This window comes from Lissotriton helveticus, chromosome 3_1, assembly GCF_964261635.1.
Source record: "Lissotriton helveticus chromosome 3_1, aLisHel1.1, whole genome shotgun sequence".
NCBI classification, from domain to species: Eukaryota; Metazoa; Chordata; class Amphibia; order Caudata; family Salamandridae; genus Lissotriton; species Lissotriton helveticus.
The window spans coordinates 282,576,883-282,601,195 of record NC_136061.1 but is presented as its reverse complement, the minus strand read 5'-3'; the positions used below and the strand labels follow the sequence as shown (position 1 = coordinate 282,601,195).

General features: G+C 47.0%; 1 protein-coding gene across 3 annotated transcripts in view; it reads right to left on the bottom strand.

Moving 5' to 3' along the window:
* BCAS3 (BCAS3 microtubule associated cell migration factor) overlaps positions 1–24,313 on the bottom strand; it is a 4,343,716-nt gene that overhangs the window by 219,262 nt on the left and 4,100,141 nt on the right. For all 3 annotated transcript variants that reach the window (XM_078679810.1, XM_078679809.1, XM_078679811.1), the window contains exon 23: positions 6,465–6,632. In XM_078679810.1, the coding sequence (XP_078535936.1) occupies positions 6,465–6,632 (168 nt within the window). The remainder of the gene's footprint in view (positions 1–6,464; positions 6,633–24,313) is intronic.

The following is a 24,313-nucleotide window of genomic DNA, read 5'->3' as shown; positions in this document are numbered from 1 at the left end:
CTTCCGAAGAGCGACCTCCAGCGGCAGACCGTTCTCCCACCTAGCCGCCAAGACCTGGAACACCCTCCACATCCACCTACGGCAGACCCAAGACCTGCTGACCTTCAGAAAACTCAAGACCTGGCTTTTCGAGCAGTAGCAGCATTCCCCACCCCAGCGCCTTGAGACCCTCACGGGTGAGTAGTGCGCTTTACAAATGACATGATTGATTGATTGATTGATTGATTGACCCTTCCAGGTCCTGCTGACAAGTGGGCTGCGAGGAAGCGAAGGCACTGTTAAACTGCTGAGGATCAATGTTACGGAACAGTGGGGGCAGGTTGGACCAAATTGGCACCGTCTGCTGCGAAAATATATTTCACTGAGTTGGCTTTGTCAGACTTCCTTGTGCAGGATTAGATAGGATTAAAATAATTATTTCCTAGCTTTGCCTGGGAAAATTCTTATACATTATTTCCTCAATTTCAAACGCTGATTTAATGGTGAATTATGATTTTGATAACTTTAGTTGCAAAGTAACTTTGTAAACATGTACTTTATGTTGCCTCAGCCAGCAGTGGCTTTAAACGAATTCTGCCACTTATCACACCACCAGAGATGGAATACACATGTTTGGCTGGGAGAATTAACTCTGATGAAAGAACAATAGCTTGTCTCTGAGTCTAGGAAAAGCACACCGGGCTTAACTGCCGACCTTTAGTGAGGATTGCCTGTGGCAAAAAAGGGCAGCTTTAGTGCTACCTCTTTTAACTTAGAGGTAGGAAAGGGGGATTTTCCTAGGTCTTGTCCTAACAGCTTGGCTCTAGTCACAGTAGAGGAGAGATCCAGTATGGACCATGTGAAGTGGAAGGAGAGTTAATCTAAATAGAGGAGTGGCCGAGTAGATGAAGTCTGCCCTCCCTGATAGCAGAAGGTTTCTGTCATATTGAATCAGGGGGCCCTGGGTTATTACACCATAAATCAAAGAGGAAGTGCAGTAAAAAAAAAAAGAGGTCAAGGCTGTTGGAAGATAGGACTGGGAGGCAGAATTTCTCCATTCACTGGCTAGAACAACTCAATCACCAACTCCTCAGAACTTTCCTGGACCTGCGGAGACACCACTTGAAGACCGGTTTGGAAGAAAGTAGTCTACGGAGTCTTTCTGGAAGAAGAGTTCTTACTCGAAACTGAGGAACTCTGGTTTCATGCTGGAACCAGTAGCGTAACACAGGCCCTGTAGTCCCCATTGTGTGTGGTGGCCCTGGCTGCAGGGGCCCCCCTCAGCACAGTACTCTGGCCTGAGAGCTCCCGCTTAAATCCAGAGCGGAGGCTCCTCCATGTACCTTGCAGGGGGGCACCCACAATTTCTGGTACACCTCTGTCTGGCACACAGGGACTGGAACTGCTCTCCAATGGTCGAATAGTTGGCCTCTTGTTTACCTGCCTCAGGGATACAAAAACAGAAGGTTTTCTGACTCCAAGAGGGCCCATGGTCAGCTTACCCACTACAATGAAATTATTTGTAAGCTGTACCTTACTTGGGGTGACATATAGGAGTTAAAGCAGGTTTCTTCGCAATAAGTTTTCCCTATTCAGAAGTTCACAGTTGATGATATGGGTTGATGTCTTCTCTCTTTAGCTGGGAGAGTGCCAGCACTAGTCAGATTGCATCAGTTCTAGCACAATCAGATCAGCGAGAATGAAGTTATCTGTCTGTCTTTGTTTGCTGTAAAGTCAGAAAAATGATTACCAAGTATGTGATCCCGATTCCGGTTGGGCACACTGAGTCATGGACACCTAGGTTCTCCTCACAGTGGTAAAGGGTTGTCAACGGGTCTTCTGGTGCCTTCGATTGAACAAGGGTACACCATAAATGTTAACCTGAGTTTTTCTATCAAAAATTACAGATACATACATATGACACTATTTATTATGCCTGTACATTACAGGATCACAAGCGGAATATGATCTTGACCTCTTATTTCCATTCAGAGCTAGTGTCTCCTGTAGGAGGAGGGGTAGTCTGCAACATCCTCATAAATATTTGTTGCTCTAGAGGTTTCTCACAGGTGTGTGCACATGGTGACCTGTAGTCCTTGCTGTACTCCTTCAGGCCCATGAATCGGTAGGCCATTTAAAGAATATATATTTTCAGGGATATAGTTGTATTATAAGATTTAACATTTCTAAATGCACTGTTTGAATTTCAGTTTTAAAGAATGAGGGAATAATGTTCCCTACCATGAAGAGGTGTGCAATGGCATTCCTGTGTTACTTTCTTATGCTTTTACTAACAGTTCCTGATGTTATATGTGCTATATTACCAAATTGTATGTGGGGCCTTGGTAATGTATGGGGTTATGTATGACAATGATAGGCCATATACTGTTCCTTGTCAAGATTGCATGAAGTAATTTAAGGAGGTACGTCACTTGCCTTGCAAATCTGCTGCTTTCATATATCAAAGAGATATACGTTTGGCCTATTGTTGGTAGATTGTTCAGACATCAACTGCCTCGCTGCTGCGCAGTGTGAGTTATTGAGACTTCCATCTTTTAAGAGCAGTGGGCCCTGCATTTTCAGATACGAATTATAAGTACCCAATTAGTACTTATAAGGACACACAGTTCATGGCCCACTTCCTGCAAGACCCTATAAGCTTCTTTATGTGGCCAAGATGAGTACCATTTAATATTGTATTTAATATTTATTAGTTGTTTTAATAATGTTTTTCAGTATCCCAGTGCAAGGCCATTTTGCTGGTAATTTGGGAGGCTTGGATATTATACAATAGAATTATTCCATTAAGATGAACAAAAATCTTCAAGACAGATGCATTCTAATTCTGGTGAATAAAGAGCATAGAAGACTTTAGCCAAGAACCCATGCAGGGGGTTGAAATGGAGAAGCAATTGAAATGGAGAAGTGGTGTACATTCGAAGGACTGATGGTGATGTGGGAGATTGAGTTGTGAATTTAAAAAAAGTTATGGATGGCCTTTACCAAATATCTGCCATCAACTTTGTTGTTTATGTCATAAATAGCTTTTGCACGCCACCTACACCCAATGTTTTTATACTTCCTTTGGCTAAGTTTATGTTTGTAAACATATTACAATAGTTATGATCAATCATATACAATGTATAGGGACAAGTATTGGAAATGTATGTTAATGAAGTAACTATCAATACAATAGTACTGGTAGTAAGGGGCCAATTATGGTTGTGGCGGGCCAATTGTGGGACCGCCATTCCAGCGGTTGGGAGAACGCTGCACCAAGTCGGCGGCATCACGATCGCTGCATTAAGAGTAAACCACCGGACCGGCGGTGTGCCAGCAGCGGTCTTGAGGCGTGGCATGCTTCGGCTCACAGAGTGAGCCTCAAGGCAATGCCGCCACACTGCAGCGCCTGCACTGTCGTGCGTGCACTGTTGCCAGGCAGCATGTTGTGCATGGCACACAGTGCGTGCACAACAGTGCATGCACAGTGGGGGACGACATGTGCTCCCTGCCAAAATTCCCAATGGGCAAAAGCCCCTTCCATGCCTTTCTGCAGACCTTTGCAACTCGTAGTTGGCAGATTGGTACCAGCATCGCCACCTCCTCTGTTCCCCCCCCAGCCTACCCCACCGCAGCAGTATCCAGGATCCTGGCAGTGGCGGCGGTCTTGTGGCGGTCCAGCCGCCATGCCCATAATCGGGCAGTCGGACCATCTACTTGGCCGCCGACGTCACAATCGTAATCGGGCCCTCAGTTTCCACTTTCGTCTCCCTAAAATAATTCTTAAATGAACTAGTTCTAAAACTGCTCCTCATCAAACAAGCGATGGCTCAAAGTAGTTACCCCTATTTTTTTTTATAATATATTTTGTATTAATTAAATGTAAGACACCTATCAATCAGTAAAAGTGAAAGCAATGATCAATTTATATTGGTAGCATGAAGTGTACATAGAAACAGATGAGTAAGTTGGTGCAATCAAACCATAAGGTACAGGGTGTTTGGGAATATGGGCAGTACAAGACTCCAACAGAGAGCCCAGGGGTTAACGTTTATTAGAACCATATGCAGGCCATGGGCAAAGCAGCCATTGATAACTATTTTGAATACTCTAATAACCGGTCACCTCATTTTGAAGGAGGTGCAGCTTTATAATTTTCTTGAAGATCTCAAGAAACTTGCAAGCGATTTCTAAGAGAAAGGCATTTTAATGAGGGGGGGGGGGAGCCCAAAGTATTTCAATCTATAAACTATGCAGCAGTGTTAGAAATGAAAAGGCACTATATTGTTTGAAACTCAGATGTAAAGGATCAGAGTTTAATATGATGAGCAGATTGGAAGACCAATGTTAGGAAGTTGTGCAGCAGTCAGTACAATGCCGCAAGCCACCTGGTTGGGTGGTGTTAGGGAAAGGAGCTTATGGTTCACGGTATGCTGGCTAGGGGGCGGGTGGCCAATTTAGGGATCTTGTAGGCAACTTGAAAGAGTATTAAGCGTATCAAGGAAGAGGCTGTTGAAATAGTCATGCGTGGTGAAATCAACATACTTGAGGGGGTAATGGATGTATACAAGGTGAATGAGGGTAGATCTTTTGAATGCTGAGTAATTGGTGTTGGAGAACAGTGGCTTTTGAAGTGATTAAGGTGGAGAACATCTGACTGCACTCAAAGTGAATTCCGTTGTTAGTGATGCAGGGCGAGAATCATGTGGACCTCAATGGATGATTAAAGTTGTTTTACAGACGAGTAAGAACTTCCTGAATCTGAAGTCTGACAAGACTGAGGTCATGACTGTAGGAGGAACAGCTTCGATCTAGTCTCAACACTAGAGGCCCGTTTTAATTGGGCACCAGCCCTACTCTGGTGACCGCAGTTGCCAATTTGGGCTTCAACTTCGGTAACAAATTAGATTGCTCATTCCAAATTACCAAGCTTGCTTCCTCATGTGATTTGTATCTAAGAGTTTTGAGGAATGTATTGCCTTTCCTTCTAATGGAGGCGGGATGTTAAATGATTCAGGAAAAGTTCAGATTTGTGCTGGACTGTTGTAATCATTCTATTGTACTCTCTCAAAATCTCAGCAACATAAGCTTCAGCTAATCCAAAACTTGCTGGGGCTCACCTAATTGGACACTCAATTCTCAACCCGCTGGGACCCTTCGCTCTGCTGCTGTAGGCATATTTGTGCTTCCTATCATTAATCAAAGTTTCTATGTGGCTTCCAAAGCACTTCCTCCTACGTTTTATTTCAGATCACTCGATGTTTAGGAAATTATTGCAGAACATGTATCGTTCATTAGCTAACTCCCTGCTGCTTGTCTGTATTTTAGTCTTATCTTGATGCTAAGAAGGCAACTTTGCTCACATGTACTTATTTAGTTTATTTGTCGCCATTTGGCATGATTAGCATCATTGCCAGGATTCTGGCAGTGGCAATAGCAACCTCTACAAAACTCAAATATTAAAGGATGTCAATGGGGCTTTGGGGCATTTGTGGTCTGGCAAAGAGAAGAGAGCACCTATCCTCTTCCTGAAGCATGCAAACAAACATCACACTGAAAAAAACACAGTGCTTTGATATAGTGAAAGTTATCAGAGCGGCCGTGAGCCACTCTGGCATGGGCAATCATTAATGAGTTTTGTGTGTCATGTTCTGGTCGGGAGTAAGCATTAAAGAAGATACTTTCAATTCAGTTCTAGTAAAGGATGACAAAGTGGACATTTTAGAGTGACATGCCTGTAATAGCACGTTGCCAACTGCGTAGTCGCACACGCTTTGAAAGAGAAATTGTTTCAAATGTTGTGTATGTTCATAGCTGCCAAGTGGCCCTTGTCTCATACAACACCTTCAGCCAATCCTGGTATTTTAGTCATCAGCGCACTGCATTTTAGAACTTGTACTTTCATATTTGACATTGCAATGTTCAATCCAATGTCCAAAAATCCAAGCATTCTGTATGCTTTTGACTAAAAAAAACATGCCTGGGTAAAGGTGTCATATGTGACTTGGAGCAAATTGCTAGCTGGATTAGATAACGGGAAAAAATGTAAGGCAAGTAGGAATATCAATTTATGTCAAAAAATCTTGGATACTCCCGCTAAGTTGGCTCCTCCACTCACAATGTATTTTTTTCCCATGGACTATACTTTCTATGTAAAGAAATGACAGAGAACATTGATTTTGAGGTAGTCTTTAAAAATGCCCCTCTAAACGGTGACTCCGCGTGAACAGTGTGGCATGCTCGCTTTGGTTCACAGTGGTAAGACGAAAAGCACTCCTGCATGTCAGGTTTGCCACACAGGGGGTATGCCCTCAAATCCACGCCAGATTGTCCAGTTTTTATGTAACAACAGTGAGAAAAAAGTTTGTTTTGGGAAGCCATGATATTATCCAGTTCTAAAGGTAAGAGAGGTATTTGTGAACTATTTGATGCTTTTCAGATTACGGGGTGTCATACAGTAACTTTAAATAAATGAATCCAGCTACCTGTTCCTGATCCGACGATGTCCCTCGCAGGAGACTCGGACATGGCGTCCGCCAGCCGCTCGCGCAGGCCGTCCTCGCTGCTGTCGATGGAGGAGATGTGACGCAGTCCGAAACTCTCGGGCCAGCTGCCGCACACCTCCAGCAGGGTCACGCTGCGGTCGTAGCCACCTGCAAACAGGAGGGGAAAATGAACTTTTAGAAACGGAAACTACGGGAGGAAGGCACGCGCGAAATAATACTGCATATTATTGTATTAACTTTCAAGGGTGAGAGTTATTAAATAGTAGATCAAACTGGAGATTTTACATGGCCGTAAATTTGGGTGAAAATACTGTATTGAAGTTTTAAACAGCATACACACTTTGAGACGCGCAGAGTAAATTAAGTCACTGACTGTAATACAGCAATCCTATTCCTATATAACTACCAAGTAGGTCCATCTCAATGAACCTATTGCTTCTAACCATGCATTTTTCAGATACGTTTTATTATTTAAAACACGGCACGCCTGTCGCCCCATTTATGGTGTTACTACATCATGTATGTCTGTTCCTTGAAGCGTTAGTGTGCAAACCGAACAAATAAAGAAACAGAGCACAGGTATACAACAGGGTCGGATTGGGATCACAATTTGGCCCGGGCACTGACGAAAAAAGTGGCCCATATTTGCAGGGCGTGGCCCACATTTGCGGGCGTGCCCTTTCATCAAACACACAAGGAATGTAAGTGGGAGGATATTGTTCTTAGGAAGGACACAGGGCCAAGGTGACAATGTCCTACAAGCTGAGCACCTGGAAACAGCGAGCCCCCCTTCTGTTACAAAATTATTCCCCAGCCCTCCAGCACAGGAGCACCTGAAAACAGCGAGGCCCCTTTCTATTCCAAAATGATTCCCCAGCCCTCCAACGCAGGAGCACCTGAAAACAGTGAGGCCCCTTTCTATTAAAAAGTTATTCCCCAGCCCTCCAGCGCAGGAGCATCTGAAAACAGCGAGGCCCCTTTCTATTAAAAAATGATTCCCCAGCCCTCCAGCCCAGGAGCACCTGAAAACAGCGAGGGCCATTTCTCTTAAAAAATGATTCCCCAGCCCTCCAGCGCAGGAGCACTCGAAAATAGCGAGGCCCCTTTCTATTAAAAAATTATTCCCCCGCCCTCCAACGCAGGAGCACCTGAAAAACAGCGAGGCCCCAGCTATTTGTAAGTTACTCAGCCCTCCCCAGCCCTTCAGTGCTTTCCTCTCCCTGTCTGTGCTCTCTGTGGACTGGTAACGGGGGAAGAACCGGCCCACAGAGGGCACTGAGACACCGACCCTTCGGCCCATGCCCGAGTGCCCACAGTGCCAATTCGCCCCTGGTATACAATGCTACATTTACCATATGTGGGATAGAAGGAAGCTCAGATGTACTGTTTCACGACGCCACGACTGAGGGCAAGAATCGCATTCCATCCACAAAATTCTTTTCATGTTGAGTTTCCCCCGCAGGCCCCTTGATTTCCAGCCTAGAGGTTTGCACCCTTCCACTTCCACGTAGAAGCTGTGAGCTGCCCCTACACCCTGCTCTTTACCCCTGCACTCGTCCCACTTGAATCACTGCTCCTTTATGGCGGCATCTCAGCCTTCATGGGGTTATTGACACTAAAGGACCATCCCACTCCCTCTGGAGCTCTCTCCCAAGAGATGTCTGGGCAAGTCCTCTCCTCCACATTCAAGCCTGCCCGCAAGGCCACTTCCCCAGGCTTGAGAACACCACTGTTTACCCTGACTGCTTGCCCTTGCCCAACGTTTCCTCTCGTATCACAAAGTAAAGATGTAATTTATATAGTATATGTCCATATAGTGTACTGTCTGTTTCATCCCTGATAAACAAACAATACACCTAACCAAAACGTAACGATTTGCACACAATAAATATGTGTAATTGGTAGCTGCAAATTCTCCCAGTTGCTGCAGACACTAAAAATAAAACACAAAACAAGCGAATGGAGAGGCAACAAGAACATTTGTGAAATATAATGTATCAAGTTGACAAATTGAGACACATCCTTCATGAATGTGAAAAAAGTCCCATTTTAATCGGTTTCTCTTGACACGATGATAAAACAGCCAAGAAACTCAAAGTGCGAAGATCAGTGAAACAGCACGAAACAGCCAACGCGTTTCGCCCGATATGGGCTTCCTCAGGGCAGGAAAGATTAAGGTGGATTACGGTCTCATTGGAAAAAGCCACAGCTGATTTGATAAGTCACCAGCAAAGCGTCTTCAGGCGCGAATAATGTGCAACAGACATAGAAGAAGAAGAGAAAACGGAAGACGACTCAATCCAAATACCAATTCATGCACAAAATACCCTGTATCCCACTATGCAATCTCTGACCCGCTTCACACCACCAAGTTAGAAGCCATGCAACGAGGGAAAGTATTGGAAGTTAAAAATTCTTTGTGGCATACCCAGCAGACTGCAGATCCTATCGCTCAACCTAAGATCGAAACAAACCTGACACAATTCCAGGACAAGATTATAAGGCATCACATGGGAAGTAGCAATGAATAAACGCAGCAAAAACAGCCACCCTACGTGATCAAAGTGATCATTCGAAACAGACCTAACCAAAATGAAAGAAGCGGAGAGAAGGTATGCCAGGTGGTTAGCCAGTGTATTATTTGTGCCAGTGGTTGCAGGTGCTGCACACGTCACGTATTTTTGGGGACCAAGACTTATTTTTTATCAAATGACTTTGACCCAGAGCAAGAACCAGAAAGGCAGAAATGGGAGACAGGAGAAGGAATAAAAAGATAGCAGAACAATGACGAAATGAGAAAGAAGGAATGAAAAAGGACCCCTAAGTGTGTTATGTTACATTATGTGAATTTGTATAGCGTGCTAATCACATGTGAGGGTATCCAGGTGCTTGAGCAGGTGTGTAGGCACACGGCCCTGCAGTGTTAGTCAAAGAGCCAGGTCTTCAGCTTCTTGAGGAGTTCAATAAGGGGGAGGTGGCTCTGATGTGCTGTGGGAGACTGTTCCAGGTTTTGGGTGGGATGTGAGAAAATGAGCGCCCTTCTGTTATGCTTTTATGAATACGGGGCTGTTGGCGAGTGAGAGTGATGCGAAGCGTAGGTGCCTGGCAGGCTGGTGAAAGTATATTCAGCTGCTTTAGTTGTGTGAGTGAGGAGCTTGAATTTGCTGTGTTTTTGAATGGTGGGCTAGTGGATCTCTCTTAGGTGTGATGGATGTGGGAATGACATGGAAGGTTGAGGAGGAGTGGTGTTCTGGATGTTCTGGAGTCTGTGTAGGAGTGGTTTGGAGATCCTGGCGTAAAGTGTTTTGCCACAGTTGAGTCTGCCTTTGATGAGTGCTTGCGTGACGGTACTTCTGGTATTCTGGGGCAGCCATCTGAAGCTCTTTAGTAGAATGTGAGATAAAGAGATATTTAGTGTATTTTGGTGGAAGAAATTATCATGAGGTGGAATCAAGCCATGGCTGCCTTAGTAGTCTGCAAGCTTGACATTGTGCAGTGCTGGTAGTAGACTCCTAACAAAAAGTTTGGGTCTATGCATTGCTTTTTTTTTTTTACTAATTGAGCACTGAGGTTTTAACTCTAAGCAAATAACAAATACAACTACAAAAGAAGAAAAGGTTTAGGATATACTTTTTGCTAGTGGTTTTGCCATTTCAAGAGTGTTGCAGTAGGGTAAAATGAAAACAGTATATGGAGGGCACGGAGTCTATTGGTGAAATGAAGCACTGCGTAAAACTAGGAAGTGAGGCCACTATAAACTGAGGGATAAGGGCATTTGTAAAGCATAAACTTTCAATAATTGCACATCACACCAAACTTTCATTTGCATAGGGAAGAAAAGGTGGATTTTTAGAGAAATACTACCCTGTTATTCCAAAGCTATAGTTCAGTGTAATTCCTAAAGCCCAGTCTTGCCTGCAACACCATTACCGCTACTTAAGGTGCTCGTTTTCACTTTGGATGTTTTGAGTTCTGACCCTAAACCCTCTTGGTAGCAGAGATTTTAATGTATGTTGGCTAAGTTGGTATTGTTGGGATGGGAATACCACCTGCATTATATACTGGTGTCTTCCCCTGCCCGTGTGCACAACTGTATATTTATCTGGCAACCCCGATTTGTCTTTAGCCACAGCACCACACTAATCTAGCATGTGAGCAGGGACCAATGTTGCCTCTCATTTTTTTCCTCTGTGTGCGGCAGTGGAGGGTCTCTGTGCGCTGAAACCATGGCTATGTGCGCCAGGAACCGAACCTCGCGTGTCTGCGGCGCCAAATGCCACTCGTTTTTGGTGCCCTTCTGCCCTCTGTCCCACTCGTTTTTGTGCCCTTCTGCCCTCTGTCCCACTCGTTTTTGGTGCCCTTCTGCCCTCTGTCCCACTCGTTTTTGGTGCCCTTCTGCCCTCTGTCACACTCGTTTTTTGTTCCTTTCTGCCCTCTGTCCCACTCGTTTTTGGTGCCCTTCTGCCCTCTGTCCCACTCGTTTTTTGTGCCCTTCTGCTCTCTGTCCCATTTGTTTTTTGTGCCCTTCTGCCCTCTGTCCCACTTGTTTTTGGTGCCCTTCTGCCCTCTGTCCCACTCGTTTTTGTGCCTTTATGCCCTCTGTCCCACTCGTTTTTTTGCCTTTCTGCCCTCTGTCCCACTCGTTTTTGTGCCCTTCTGCCCTCTGTGCCACTCGTTTTTGGTGCCCTTCTGCCCTCTGTCCCACTCGTTTTTGGTGCCCTTCTGCCCTCTGTCCCACTCGTTTTTGTCCCACTCATTTTTGGTGCCCTTCTGCCCTCTGTCCCACTCGTTTTTGTGCCTTTCTGCCCTCTGTCCCACTCGTTTTGTGTGCCTTTCTGCCCTCTGACCCACTCGTTTTGGTGTCTTTATGCCGTCTGTCCCACTCTTTCTGCCCTCTGTCCCACTCGTTTTTGTGCCTTTATGCCCTTTGTCCCACTCGTTTTTGTGCCTTTATGCCCTCTGTCCCACTCGTTTTTTGGTTCCCTTCTGCCCTCTGTCCCACTCGTTTTTGTGCCTTTATCCCTCTGTCCCAAACGTTTTGTGTGACTTTCTGTCCTCTTGCCTTCTGTTCCGCTCGTTCCCCAGCCACTGTGGCCTTTTGTATAAGTACTGCTGATAACCAGAGCCCCTTCACGGGCTCCGATTAACAGCAATACTTAAACAAAAGGCCACAGTCTGCCTCGTGCTTTACTAACAAAAGCGTAGACACTTTCCAAACACAGCGTGTGCTAAAGTACACGCTGTGTTTGGAAAGTGTCCTTTTGTTTAAGTATTGCTGTTAATCGGAGCCCGTGAAGGGTCTCTGGTTATCAGCAATACTTTAACAAAAGGCCACAGTCTGCCACGCTCCCACACAGCCACAATCCTCAACAGCCCCCCGCTTCCTTACCTGCACTCCTCACGCCCACTTCGCCACCACCGCCACCACATGGAAAAGTGCCTCATGATCGCGGCGCTCGCTTTTTAAAAGCGGTGGGCGGCACGACTCTCTAGTGACGTCCAGGTGGTGCGCGCTGACGTCAGGGGAGGTGCGCGTGTGGCCTAGAGGGAACACTGGCAGGGACCTGAGGCTGTCCTTGATTTTTTGTGGTCTGGAACCTTTCTAGTGATCTGGATGGGGCCACCAAGAATGTCCACACTGTCAACAGAGGAAAACTGACTTTGCCCTGGGAATAGCACATATAACGGTTGTAGCAGCATACTGTTTGGGTCTCAAAAAGTACACATTACCACAGTAGTCCCTGGCACTGAATTAAACTACTTTGTGGGTGTGAAAGTGTTACTTGTGAAGAAGCGGAATGCCATCACTTACAGTGAAGTAAGCTAATAGCTAAAGGAAAGGACCACATTGCCCCATGCTGTAGTAGGTATACGATAAATGTTAATGACACAATAGACAAATGGATGGAGAGGGCTGGCTGAAATAAATATATATATATCATGTGATCAAGGCTCCTGTGGGAGCTGAAACGCGTCATGCCGCCAAGCACGCAATAAAGGATTAATTTTGCACTATACCGTGGTTTTGGAGGAAATCCATTGATGTTACGGGTGTATTAAAATCAAAAGGTCTTGGCTAACTCTAGACTTAAAATATGGCCTGACACACTGCCCAGGTGATCCATGTCCCTCCAAACTCAAGTAAAAAGCATTCATAATGGTGGACTCTATAGATGAGTATTTTCATTCATTTGGGATTCCCAAAGAGCCAGTAGGAAGTCTGGATCACTACATCAATTATGAAACCATCCTTTCATCCAATGAATTATCATACTACCAACGTATTACTCATATTCTCTGCATGTTAAAGGCAGTTCAGAAAGCAGCCACTGTTCAATTACAATGCCACTATGAAGTTAGCATGTGAGAGGAGAGTAAAGGAACAAAGACTACATTACTGGGTGTGGAGAGCACAAGGTTACTGCTTATTGTCGCTACCTTTCTGATCATACATCAGACCACTACATGATCTTCCATTCTCACTGAGCATGCTTTCCACAATCATGCAGATGATACCAACTGGTGTTTAAACTCTCAAATTACCCTATGAGGGATATGCGTATACTAGAAAAACCTTCTGATAGATTTCGGCTTGAATAGAGGAGTCCAAAAAGGAATCACTCCTGATTCACTTCGATGCACCTTTAAAAAAAGAAAAGGTCAAGGGGAGGTATCACTTATTCAAAGTTATCCATTTGAAATTCATCCTAAGGATATTGTGAAGACACCAGGATTCCAGAAAGTCTGTGAACAGCCATGGCGACTGTATCCTTGCATCAACTATCACCTTGAGCTTCTTGGAAGAATTCGACCCGCAACACAATAACACTATTAATGCAAAAGCAATAAGGGAGGTCAAGGTAACTAACACGGATTACCGTAATGCTCATTTAAGTGGTACTTCAACAGCTAACATGAGGACGTAACAGTTAATACAAAACTCTGCAGCAAGCATTTTAATAACCCTTGGAGAAATCATGGTACCCCACACTGAGAAACTTGCATTGGTTACTTCTGCATGATAAAGAGTAGGACAGTGACATAGGGCATACACCCTTCGACGCACAGTTCAAGAGTCCCCATATACTGAGAAACTTGCATTGGTTACTTGTTTATGATCAAAAGTAGGAACATGACATAGGGCGTACACCCTTCTATGGCACTGTTCAAGAGTATGTGAACAACTGTCTGCATATTAACAGTTCTGAAACTACAGAAGATTATATACCATATATAGATCCAGAACAGTGTTGGAATAATAATAAAAGGGGTGTTTGAACTCACAATCAACTGAACTCTACCCTCCTCCCTCTATGCCGCTGTGAACTGCTTCTCGTCCTTTCAGCAGCGTGATGGATGTTCAGCACTGGAGGTCAAGCCTTCCTCCAGCAAGCAAGTAACCTCTCACCTTAGTCCCTAACCAGCTACGAGTCTTTGAACAGCCTCTTCAGTTTAGGAGTGTTCTAAAATCTCACAGATTTTAGAACTAAGTTGTTGTGGCCCATGGCTTAGACACTAGGTTGCCCATGGCTACTCAGTGCTATAAAAATGACACAACTGTATTTGTGTATCTTTAATGCACAAGCCTACCCAGAGGGGCAGTGAAGCAAGGTCATCTAAATCTAATCACAATAAACCAGATGGACGGTGACGATCAGTAGCTATTCAAACTTATAAAGGGCGGGATACCAAGAAAGATTGGAAAAAGGCGGTGGTCTTACCCCTTAGGAAGAAATCCACTATCAGTTTTGATCATCTTGAAAATCTGCGGCCCATCTCTCTCCTACCCTACATGGCCAAAGTGGCCGAAAAAACGGTTAATGTGCAACTCATGGACTTTGTGGACAAAGCTGCCTTATTGCACGACACCCAATTTGGCTTCCGTCCTCGCCACTCAACGGAATCGGCGCTCTTGATGGCGGTGGAGACCCTGCGGCAGGGAGTGGATGAGGGTCATACTATGGCCCTCATCCTATTGGACCTGAGCGCGGCATTCGACACTGTAGCTCATTCCACCTTGCTACAGTGTCTGAATAGCGGAGGAATAACGGGAGCCGCACTCCAATGGATCCAATCCTTCCTGACTGGAAGAAGCTTCCAAGTCCGCCAGGGTGACCACTATTCCAGAGACATAGAATTGGGTCAGGGCGTTCCTCAAGGATCGTCCCTGAGCCCTACTCTTTTCAATCTATATGTCTCCCCAGTGGCTCCGATTGCTGTTGGTCACGGATTACAAATTGTATCCTATGCCGACGACACTCAGCTGGTTGTCTCCCTCTCGCGTGCACCCGGCCTTGCTATGGACAGCTTCAGGGTTTGCATGCAAGATCTTGCAACCTGGATGTCCACCAATTGTCTAAAATTAAATGGCAACAAGACCGAGGTGCTCGTGGTGGGGGGGAACCCATCTGTCTGGTCGTCGGCGTGGTGGCCCCCATGTCTAGGTGAGGCCCCAATACCTCGACATGAAGTAAGAAATCTTGGGGTCTGGCTCGATGCAGACCTGTCTTTCGGGCCCCAGATAGACAGGGTGACGGGCATCTGTTTTAGTGTATTAAAAAGGATACGGAAGGTCCTAGCTCTTCTCCCCATGACCGCCCGCAGAACCCTGTTGCAAGCCCTTGTCACAGCACGCATGGACTTTGGCAATCTGCTGTATCTGGGAGCAACTTGTAAGGCGACTAATCGCCTGCAGGTGCTTCAAAATGCTGCAGCTCGCCTTATATTAAAGCTTCCAATAAGATCAAGCTCCAAAGCTGCCCTTCAGACCCTCCATTGGCTGCCGGTAAGGAGCAGAGTTGATTTCAAATCCCTGTGTACTTGTCATCGCATTCTTGCTAAGAGGTCGCCTGTACCTCTCCAGAGCCTAGTCACCAGGTATGCTCCATCTCGCGCTTTGCGCTCCTCACATGGAGGCCTATTAAAGGTGCCTAGAGTGAGAAGGGCCCGCATGGGAGGTAGATCTTTTCGCTACCTGGTGGCGAAGAGCTGGAATGCTCTACCCCTCGATCTCCGTCTGGACCCATCGGAAACTAGTTTCCGGAGGAAACTAAAAACACACCTCTTTTCAAGATAGTCGGGTCCACTCCTTATTTCTGTTTGAGTATGTAGTCTTTCAGTGAGCGCGGAGACACGCTTCTTAGCGTACCAGGCGCTTTATAAATTTCCCTTTATTATTATACTGCCTAACGCTGATCATTAAATATCAGGCCCGAAGAGAAAGCAACATAATGTATTTACTTCCAAATACTTTGTGAACTTTCCAATGCTTTTTATCTTAACATACCCAAATACATGTAATGATTGTATTGCAATGTCGTTTACATACTAGTTCAACAGACACATTAACTTTAACATGGCAGCTAAATTTGATGAAATCTCAGAGGCCATTTTACTTGGTATTGTACAATTGCACATTTCCTTGTACCATGTACTAGATGTATCCTCCTCACTCTGAGGATTGGCAGCAACAAGCATGAATTGTATAAAGTAGTGGAGTCCGCATTTGTGAGAAGATCCTACCTACTGGTCATTATTTAGTTTTGGTTAAGCAACAGTTTCTATTACGTGTGCATTTTTCCATTGACTTGTATTGAGAGACAAATATATAAAATTTAATCTGAAATTTAGGTTTTTAGCATTATATGCTCCAAGTGGACTTTGGGTGGAAGCTCTGGTATTTTGAAATGACAATTGCCATGATTGTTTTGCTTTCTTATTGCCAGTTTTGCATTAACCACATGTTAGACTTTAAATACCATGTACTTGTTCTTCAGAGCAAGAAACGATATCTCGCCAAAAGGATTGACGACGCTGCCAACTCCTGTAAGGAGATTTTCTCAATCGTGCGGGAATTTACTGGCCCTCGGTCTGTTTCCACTCAGAGTGCCCCGACAGAGTTCTGGGCCAACACTATTGCCAACTTTTTTACCACCAAAATCAGGCAAATCCAGGCCTCCTTTCCGCAGAGAGACCTGGATAATGTGTCTGTGAGGCCGATTGAGGCAGTGCCTCTGTCTCCACCGGGCCCAGTCCTGCTCGATTTTCCTCCTCTCTCGGCTGACACATCTTTAACCCTGATGAGGAACCTTAAGTCGGGCTCACCATTAGACCCATGCCCGGCAAAATTTCTGGCGAGAGTGGCAGATGCTATAAATCCTATAGCCAATCCCATCCTTAATCTTTCTTTGAGCGAGGGCTTTTTGCCTCCGACCTGGAAGCAAGCCATGGTCATTCCTCTGATCAAGAAACCTAATCTTGACCCGGAGGCTCCTTCCAACTACAGACCAATCTCGCTCCTCCCAGCACTGACCAAGATCTTGGAAAAGCACGTACATGGCGTGCTCTCCAATTTCCTGGAGTCTAATGATCTGCTCCATGAGTCCCAATCGGGATTCCGTTCCAACTTAAGCACCGAGACGGCGCTCTTGGAAGTCTCGGAGATCATTAGAGAGGTGCTGGATATGGGAGGCAGGGTGCTGTTAGTCATGCTAGACCTGTCGGCGGCGTTTGACACCGTCCCCCATGAGGATCTCCTCATTAGGCTCCATGACATCGGGCTTGGGGGGACGGTGCTCAACTGGTTTTCTTCCTTTTTGGCCAGCCGCCGCCAGACGGTCTGGGTTCCACCCGGATCCGCCGAGATGCCGCCATTGGGAGTCGGAGTGCCTCAGGGCTCTATCCTGAGCCCCACTCTTTTCAACATCTTGATGACCCCTCTGGCGACATTGGCGGAGTCCTATGGGGCCCGGATCGTCTCTTATGCTGACGACACTCAGCTCCTCTTCACCTGTCGTAAGGGTGAAGAGTTTGATGGCGAAGGGATCCGCGAGTGCCTTGGGGCTGTTTTTAGCTGGTTTTCACAAAACAGCCTCAAGTGCAACTCGGATAAGTCCGAGATACTATTCTTCGGATGCCCCTCTGAACCAGATTGGCGAGGCTGGTGGCCTGTAGACAAGTTCCCTCCCACACAGTCATCTAAGTGGGCTAAGAACCTGGGAGTCAAAATCGACAATGAGCTGTCGCTCAAATCCCAGGTGTCCACCCTTACGGGAACCTGTTTCGGGATCCTCAGAATGTTGCGCAAGTTTTTCCCCTTACTTTCGGAGCAACATCGGAGGATTACCGTTCAGGCCCTCATAGGGTCCAGATTGGACTATGCTAACGCTCTTTATCTGGGCCTGCCTGAATACCTCCTCCAACGCCTGCAGATCACCCAGAACGCTGCTGCGCGTGCCATCTTTGGCCTTCATCGTCGGACTAGTGCCTCTCATCTTCTTGCATCCCTTCACTGGCTCCCGGTGCGGAAGAGGATACTGTTTAAGACCATGACTCTTGCCCACAAGGCCTTATATGGCACTGGTGCCAAGTATCTTCAGAGGAGGCTGGACTTTTATCGACCGGCACGCTCCCTTAGGTCAGAAACTTTGGCCTTGGCTCGGGTTCCACGTATCAAAAAGGCTCGGCTAGGCGGCCGGTCTTTTAGCTTTCTCGCTCCTAAGCTTTGGAACTCATTGCCGTTGTCTCTGCGGAGCACTTCTAATTTGCTTATTTTCAGGAAAAACTTGAAAACTTGGCTATTTGCCGGATAATTCTCCCCTCTGTGGCCCCTTTTTTTGTTACTGTTATGTTTTCTGCCCCCCTTTTGGTTTGGAGCTCAAAGCGCCGGGACACTCCTTTGGAGTAGCCGTTGCGCTATATAAGCCCTAATTTAACATAACATAACATTTAACATAACAAATCTCCCTTGTAAATACAGTTTTTGTATCTTGTGCTTTTTGTCAGTGATTATGTGCTTAGCGCAGACACAACGGCCAGTTAACACTACTCTTTAGCGCAGACAGATAAACATTCAGACAATAATGTATGGTAGCTTCTGATGATTTCCTGTTATGAAAGATGCTACCTTGCACGACTAGCTGCTAGTGAGTCCCCTTCTTATAACCTCACTATTAGCCAAAAGTGCTAATGTTCCTTCTAGGCAGACCTAACAAACGGCAAATCCTGTGCCCGTTCACATGAGAGGTTCGGATTGTAGTAAATTGACAATCTTTATATCGTCTTCTGCTGTTTTGGTACTTAAAGAGGATCCAAGAAAGGCAGAGGAACCCATAAGTATGCACCAGAGATAACAAGTTCAGTAGTCAGGGTGTCAGGAGTACAGTAGGGAACTAGAGAAGCAAGGAGGCAGCAGGGAATCATGGAAGGTTCAGGAGTGGTAAGAAAACAGGCAGTGAGGGATCAGGAGAACAAAGATGAGGCCAAGAGGCATACGTGGGGACTGCTATTAGCACAGTTGGGCAGGAGCGACAAGGAGGGGGCAGGAGCGACAAGGAGGGGGCAGGAGCGACAATGAGGCGGCAGGAGCGACAATGAGGCGGCGGGAGCGACAAGGAGGGGGCAGGAGCGACAATGAGGCGGCGGGAGCGACAAGGAGGGGGCAGGAGCGACAAGGAGGGGGCAGGAGCGACAAGGAGGGGGCAGGAGCGACAAGGAGGGGGCAGGAGCGACAATGAGGCGGCGGGAGCGACAAGGAGGGGGCAGGAGCGACAAGGAGGGGGCAGGAGCGACAAGGAGGGGGCAGGAGCGACAATGAGGCGGCGGGAGCGACAAGGAGGGGGCAGGAGCGACAAGGAGGGGGCAGGAGCGACAAGGAGGGGGCAGGAGCGACAATGAGGCGTCAGGAGCGACAATGAGGCGGCGCGAGCGACAAGGAGGGGGCAGGGAACACATCTGAGATAAGGAGGCATCATTAGAGGTTGGTAGTGGTAAGGAGGAGACAGAAGCGACAAGGAGGGAGCAGAGATCAGGAGGAGTGAGAAGAGGTCGACAGGGGTTAGAAGGGGGCAGGAGCGACGAGGAGCGAGCAGGGAACGAGGTGTAAGTAGAGGTCGACGTTGGTAAGGGTGCGGGAGAACAGGGAATGAAGGAAGGTTCTGGAGGCTTAAGAAACGAGTGGGGGCGCAGAGGTAAAGATGGAGGGAGAGAGCAGAAGGAACAGCGAGGGGCAGAAACGGAAGGCGATCAGGAGAGGTGAGAGGGTTTAGAGGATAGAATAGAGGGATCAGGAGGGTAAGAAGAGAAGCAGTGCGGGAGAAAGAAAAGCAGGGTGGTGAGGAGGCATTGGAAAAGGTAAGCATGGGCTTCTGAGAAGACAAAAGAAACAGTACGGGGGTAGAGGAGGGAGGAAGAAAATATATTATCCGTGATTATCTGCAGGGGCTTGGCGGCGTCTAAAGTGATCCCGGTGATGTCTTTTTCTCGCACCCCTCGCACGGCCGTGGTTTGGTCCAACGCCGCAGCACATATTTCCCCCTGTGGTAGGTGGACCCGGCCGGCCGCGCTGCCTGCATAAAGCGCATTACCAGACAAGCGCTCCCCGTGGAAAGGGAGTGGAAGATAAAGCTGAGGTTTTGCAGCGCCCTTTAATTTCTCCGACGAGGATGGCGCCCTCGTGCGCAGTTCCTCCCTCGGACCGGCACTTAGCACCTCACACGACGCTGCTGGCGGGAATGTCTGGCAGCGCCGAGGCCCTGATTGCGGAGGTGCGGCCACACTTCACTTGTCTCCCCCGCTTTCATGCGGGTATCTCTGGAGCCAGGGGTGGGAGAGAGACGCTTCACAAGTGTGTCTTCTGAAAGAAAGCCCCGAGTGTTGCACTGATGGGACTGTGAGAGGTTGCGCAGCGTTTATAGTTTTTTATCATAATTTCAACTGTAAGTTCATAACAACTTGGGGCTTGATGTGTAAAAGAGTTTTGTTAAAAAATAGATTATGAACAGCAAAAGAGCATGGCTTTGCAGCCACAAAAACAACTCGCAATGAAGCAAAGTTACACTACGAGTCGGGGGTACACGCAGGCACACAGCGTCCAGCCACTATTTTCAGACGGTGGACGCCGTCCCCCTTGTTTTCACCTCCAGCTGGACCGAAGTTAAGGGGCCATCAGGCCTCCTTTAGTTCGAACATCTTGACTGGAGGCAGCCTGGAACCTCACACTTAACTGTAAATGCCACAGAGGGGACACTGCTTGCTATCTCTTCACAGGGACTTACGAGATGCATACCTTTGTTCAGACCTTGTATATAAGTGCAGACACTGTAATACTGTCCTATGGGTTGGTCTGTCTCAGTATTTACACAAATAATTTAAATAGCGCTATTTTATTTCTTTTATAGAGCTACGTCTTGATGTCATGTGCTGTGATGGCATGCGCAATGATGTCACTTGTATACTTTCTAAGGTGGTCAGTCCCCCCACTTCTTTTTATATGACTTGTGCCCTGCAGATATCCTATTGTGCTTCTTCATGAATCGGTAGTTAAGGGGCGTCAAACGCACCCCCCCTTTGCAAATAATTCAGAGTGAGATGAATCACTGGAGTTTAGGGTGACCAACTGGCATTGGTGCAAATTCAGGACGGTGAGTGTAAAAATTCAGGACAAAGGGTCAAAATTCAGGACACAAATTCAGGACAGGAGGTCAAAATTCAGGACAAAACTTCAGGACAATTGGATACGTTTTACAGACACTTTAGAGGTTGCGCAATTGTATATAAGTAAGCCCAGCCATATCTAGACATAGTCAGCCATTTGCAAACCTATCCATCATGTATCCTTCCATCTATCATTTCCCTAATCCATCCTTCCACTCATCCATCCATTATCCATCCGCCCTTTCATCCTATCCATCTCTACACTCATCCATCCACTCTTCTAACCATCCATCCATTCACTCATCCATCCAGCCATTTACCCTTTCACCCATCCAGCCATCCTTTCACTAACTCATCCATCCACCCAGTCACATATCCTTCCACCCATCCACCCTTTCAGTCATCCATCATCCTCCCTTTCTCTCTCCATCGACTCTTTCACTTAGCAATCCTTCCTTCCATCCACCCATCCATCCATCTACTCATCCGCTCATGAATCCATCCATTGACCCTATCACTCATCCATCCGTTCTCTCATCCATTTATCCTTTCACTCCTTCACTCATCTATTCATCATTTTGTCCATCTACCTTCCCTTTCACTCACTCATCCATCCTTACATCCACCCTTTCACTCATCCGTACATCCATTTGCCCATGCACTTATCAATTTGTCAATCCATCCATCATTTCACTCATCCATCCACCCACTCACTCATCATCCACCTTTTCACTCATCCATCCTTTCACTCATCCATCCACCCTTTTACCCATCCAGCTACCCTTACACCCATACCTCCAGCTATTTCCCTTTCTCTCTTCCATCCTTTCACTCACTCATCAATCCATCCATCATCTCCCATTATCCATCTATTCAATCTTTCATTCATCCATTCACCCTTTCACTAATTCATCCAGCCATCCCTTCACTTACTCACTCGCCCACCTTTTCATATTAATTTTGAGCTGAGCCTTTTTGAGAAGAGGCCCATCAAGAACTTCACCCTCGCTGCAGGAGCCATTCCAGGACTGAGACAGGAGCCACCAGGAGCGGAGACAGGATCCAACACAGGGGGGGGGACAGGAGCCATCACAGGCCGGGGGTGGGGGGCACAGGAGCCATCACTGGGAGGGGGGCAGGAGCCATCACAGGAGGGGGAACAGGTTCCACCAGGGTGGGCACCGGGGTGGGCATGCAGTATTCTAGTATCATCTTGGTCTCTTCCAGGGTGGGGTAGGGCTCCTCACCCCTCCTGGACAAGACAAGGAGAAGACTAGCTCTGTTTCCAAAATGTTAGTTTTGCCCCTCCCCCCCCACACACACACACTGATGAACAGTACTGAAAGTAGATACTCCAAGAGAACTGATTTAACTGATTGTCCTCCATACTTTGTTAATCAGTGTGGGTGCGATTGTGCCATTTCTTTATTTTATTACAATATAGACTGCATGTTTGAAGAATTGAGATTTGTTTACAATTTAGTGACAGTAATTGAGCTCTGTAAATAGAACCACGTGCTGCCTCGGTGTAATCAGGGCCGGTTCTAGGATGTTTGGGGCCCTGGGCAGAAAGGGAATGTCTCACACTATTTGCAGATACAAAACGCATTCAGTGCTATTTGCATATGAATAGATGCCCCTGCTCCCTGAAGCTGCAGCCCCTCCCTCTCAAGCACCTCTTAACAGCTCAAGGGCTGAAGGTGTGAGGGTTGCTGCCATCACGCTGTGCCTCTCCAATGCTGCTGATCCGAGTCTGTTACTCCCGATCTCAACAGCATTGGAGTCAGTGCCAGCTGTGCGACCAGTTAAAATTACGGACAAAAGGCGTCCGTTAAAGAATCCTTCACGGACAACGGACAGACGGCCGTAATTACGGACTTTCCGTGAAATTTACGGACGGTTGGTCACCCTGCTGGAGTTTCAACACACTGACCGGATACCCAGGCCTCAAAGGGGGCGGCATCCATTCGCAAAGCGGAAGATACTTGTTAGGCACACTTTCCACCGTGTGTATGTGCTGTGGGAATTCGGGGGCAGCACTTATCATTCAGAGGAGGCAATGTTGGTATTTTGCAGGTGTCAATGCAGGGGTGGAAGTGTGCTGCCTCTAGCAAGCCGTCGCACCTACATTTGCATCCATTCACAAGATTCAAAAGGTGAAGCCTGCCTCACTTATATGCATTGTGGCATAATATTTGAGAACCCAGCTAAATGGCAGTTTTTTTGCTCTGTGACAGTTTAGTACACCCTTCGTGGCGCAAAAATATTCTCGGGTCAGAAATCAGACACTGAGCAAAGACTACAGAGACTACAATGAGACCTAGAAATTGTACACCAGGCCCTGGGAGCTTTACACAGGCTTGTCTTGTCCTAATTTTAAAAGCACTAAATACCAGTGCTACAAAAAAGTATAAATCCAAAGCAGTAAACATATGCCTTTATTTGCAGTATACCTATTTTTGGGGGAATTCACAAAAATTCCAGGAGTACTTTTGGCTTTCTGCGCCAGTCACAGCTTTCCAGGAGTACTCTTTGGTATCTGCACCAGTCACAGCTTTCCAGGAGCACTCTTGGCTAGCTGCACCAGTCACCGCTTTCCAGGAGCACTCTTGGGTAGCTGCACCAGTCGTAGCATTCCAAGAGCACTCTTGGGTAGCTGCACCAGTTGCAGCTTTCCAGGAGCACTCTTGGGTAGCTGCGCCAGTCACAGCTTTCTAGGAGCACTCTTGGGTAGCTGTACCAGTCGCAGCTTTCCAGTAGCACGCTTGGCTAGCTGCGCCAGTCGCAGCTTTCCAGGAGCACTCTTGGGTAGCTGCACCAGTCGCAGCTTTCCAGGAGCACTCTTGGGTAGCTGCACCAGTTGCAGCTTTCCAGGAGCACTCTAGGGTAGCGGCGCCAATCGCAAATTTCCAGGAGCACTCTTGGCTGGCTGCACCAGTCGCAGCTTTCCAGGAGCACTCTTGGGTAGCTGCACCAGTCACAGCTTTCTAGGAGCCCTCTAGGGTAGATCCGCCAGTTGCAGCTTTCCAGGAGCACTCTTGGGTAGCTGCACCAGTTGCAGCTTTCTAGGAGCACTCTTGGGTAGCTGCACCAGTCGCAGATTTCCAGGAGCACTCTTGGGTTGCTGCACCAGTAGCAACTTTTCCAGGAGCACTCTTGGCTAGCTGCACGAGTTGCAGCTTTCCAGAGGCACTCTTGGGTAGCTGCTCCAGTCTCAGATTTCCAGGAGCACTCTTGGGTAGCTGCACCATTCACAGCTTTCCAGGAGCACTCTTGGGTAGCTGCACCAGTCACAGATTTACAGGAGCACTCTTGGGTAGCTGCACCAGTCACAGCTTTCCAGGAGCACTCTTGGGTAGCTGCACCTTTCACAGATTTCCAGGAGCACTCTTGGG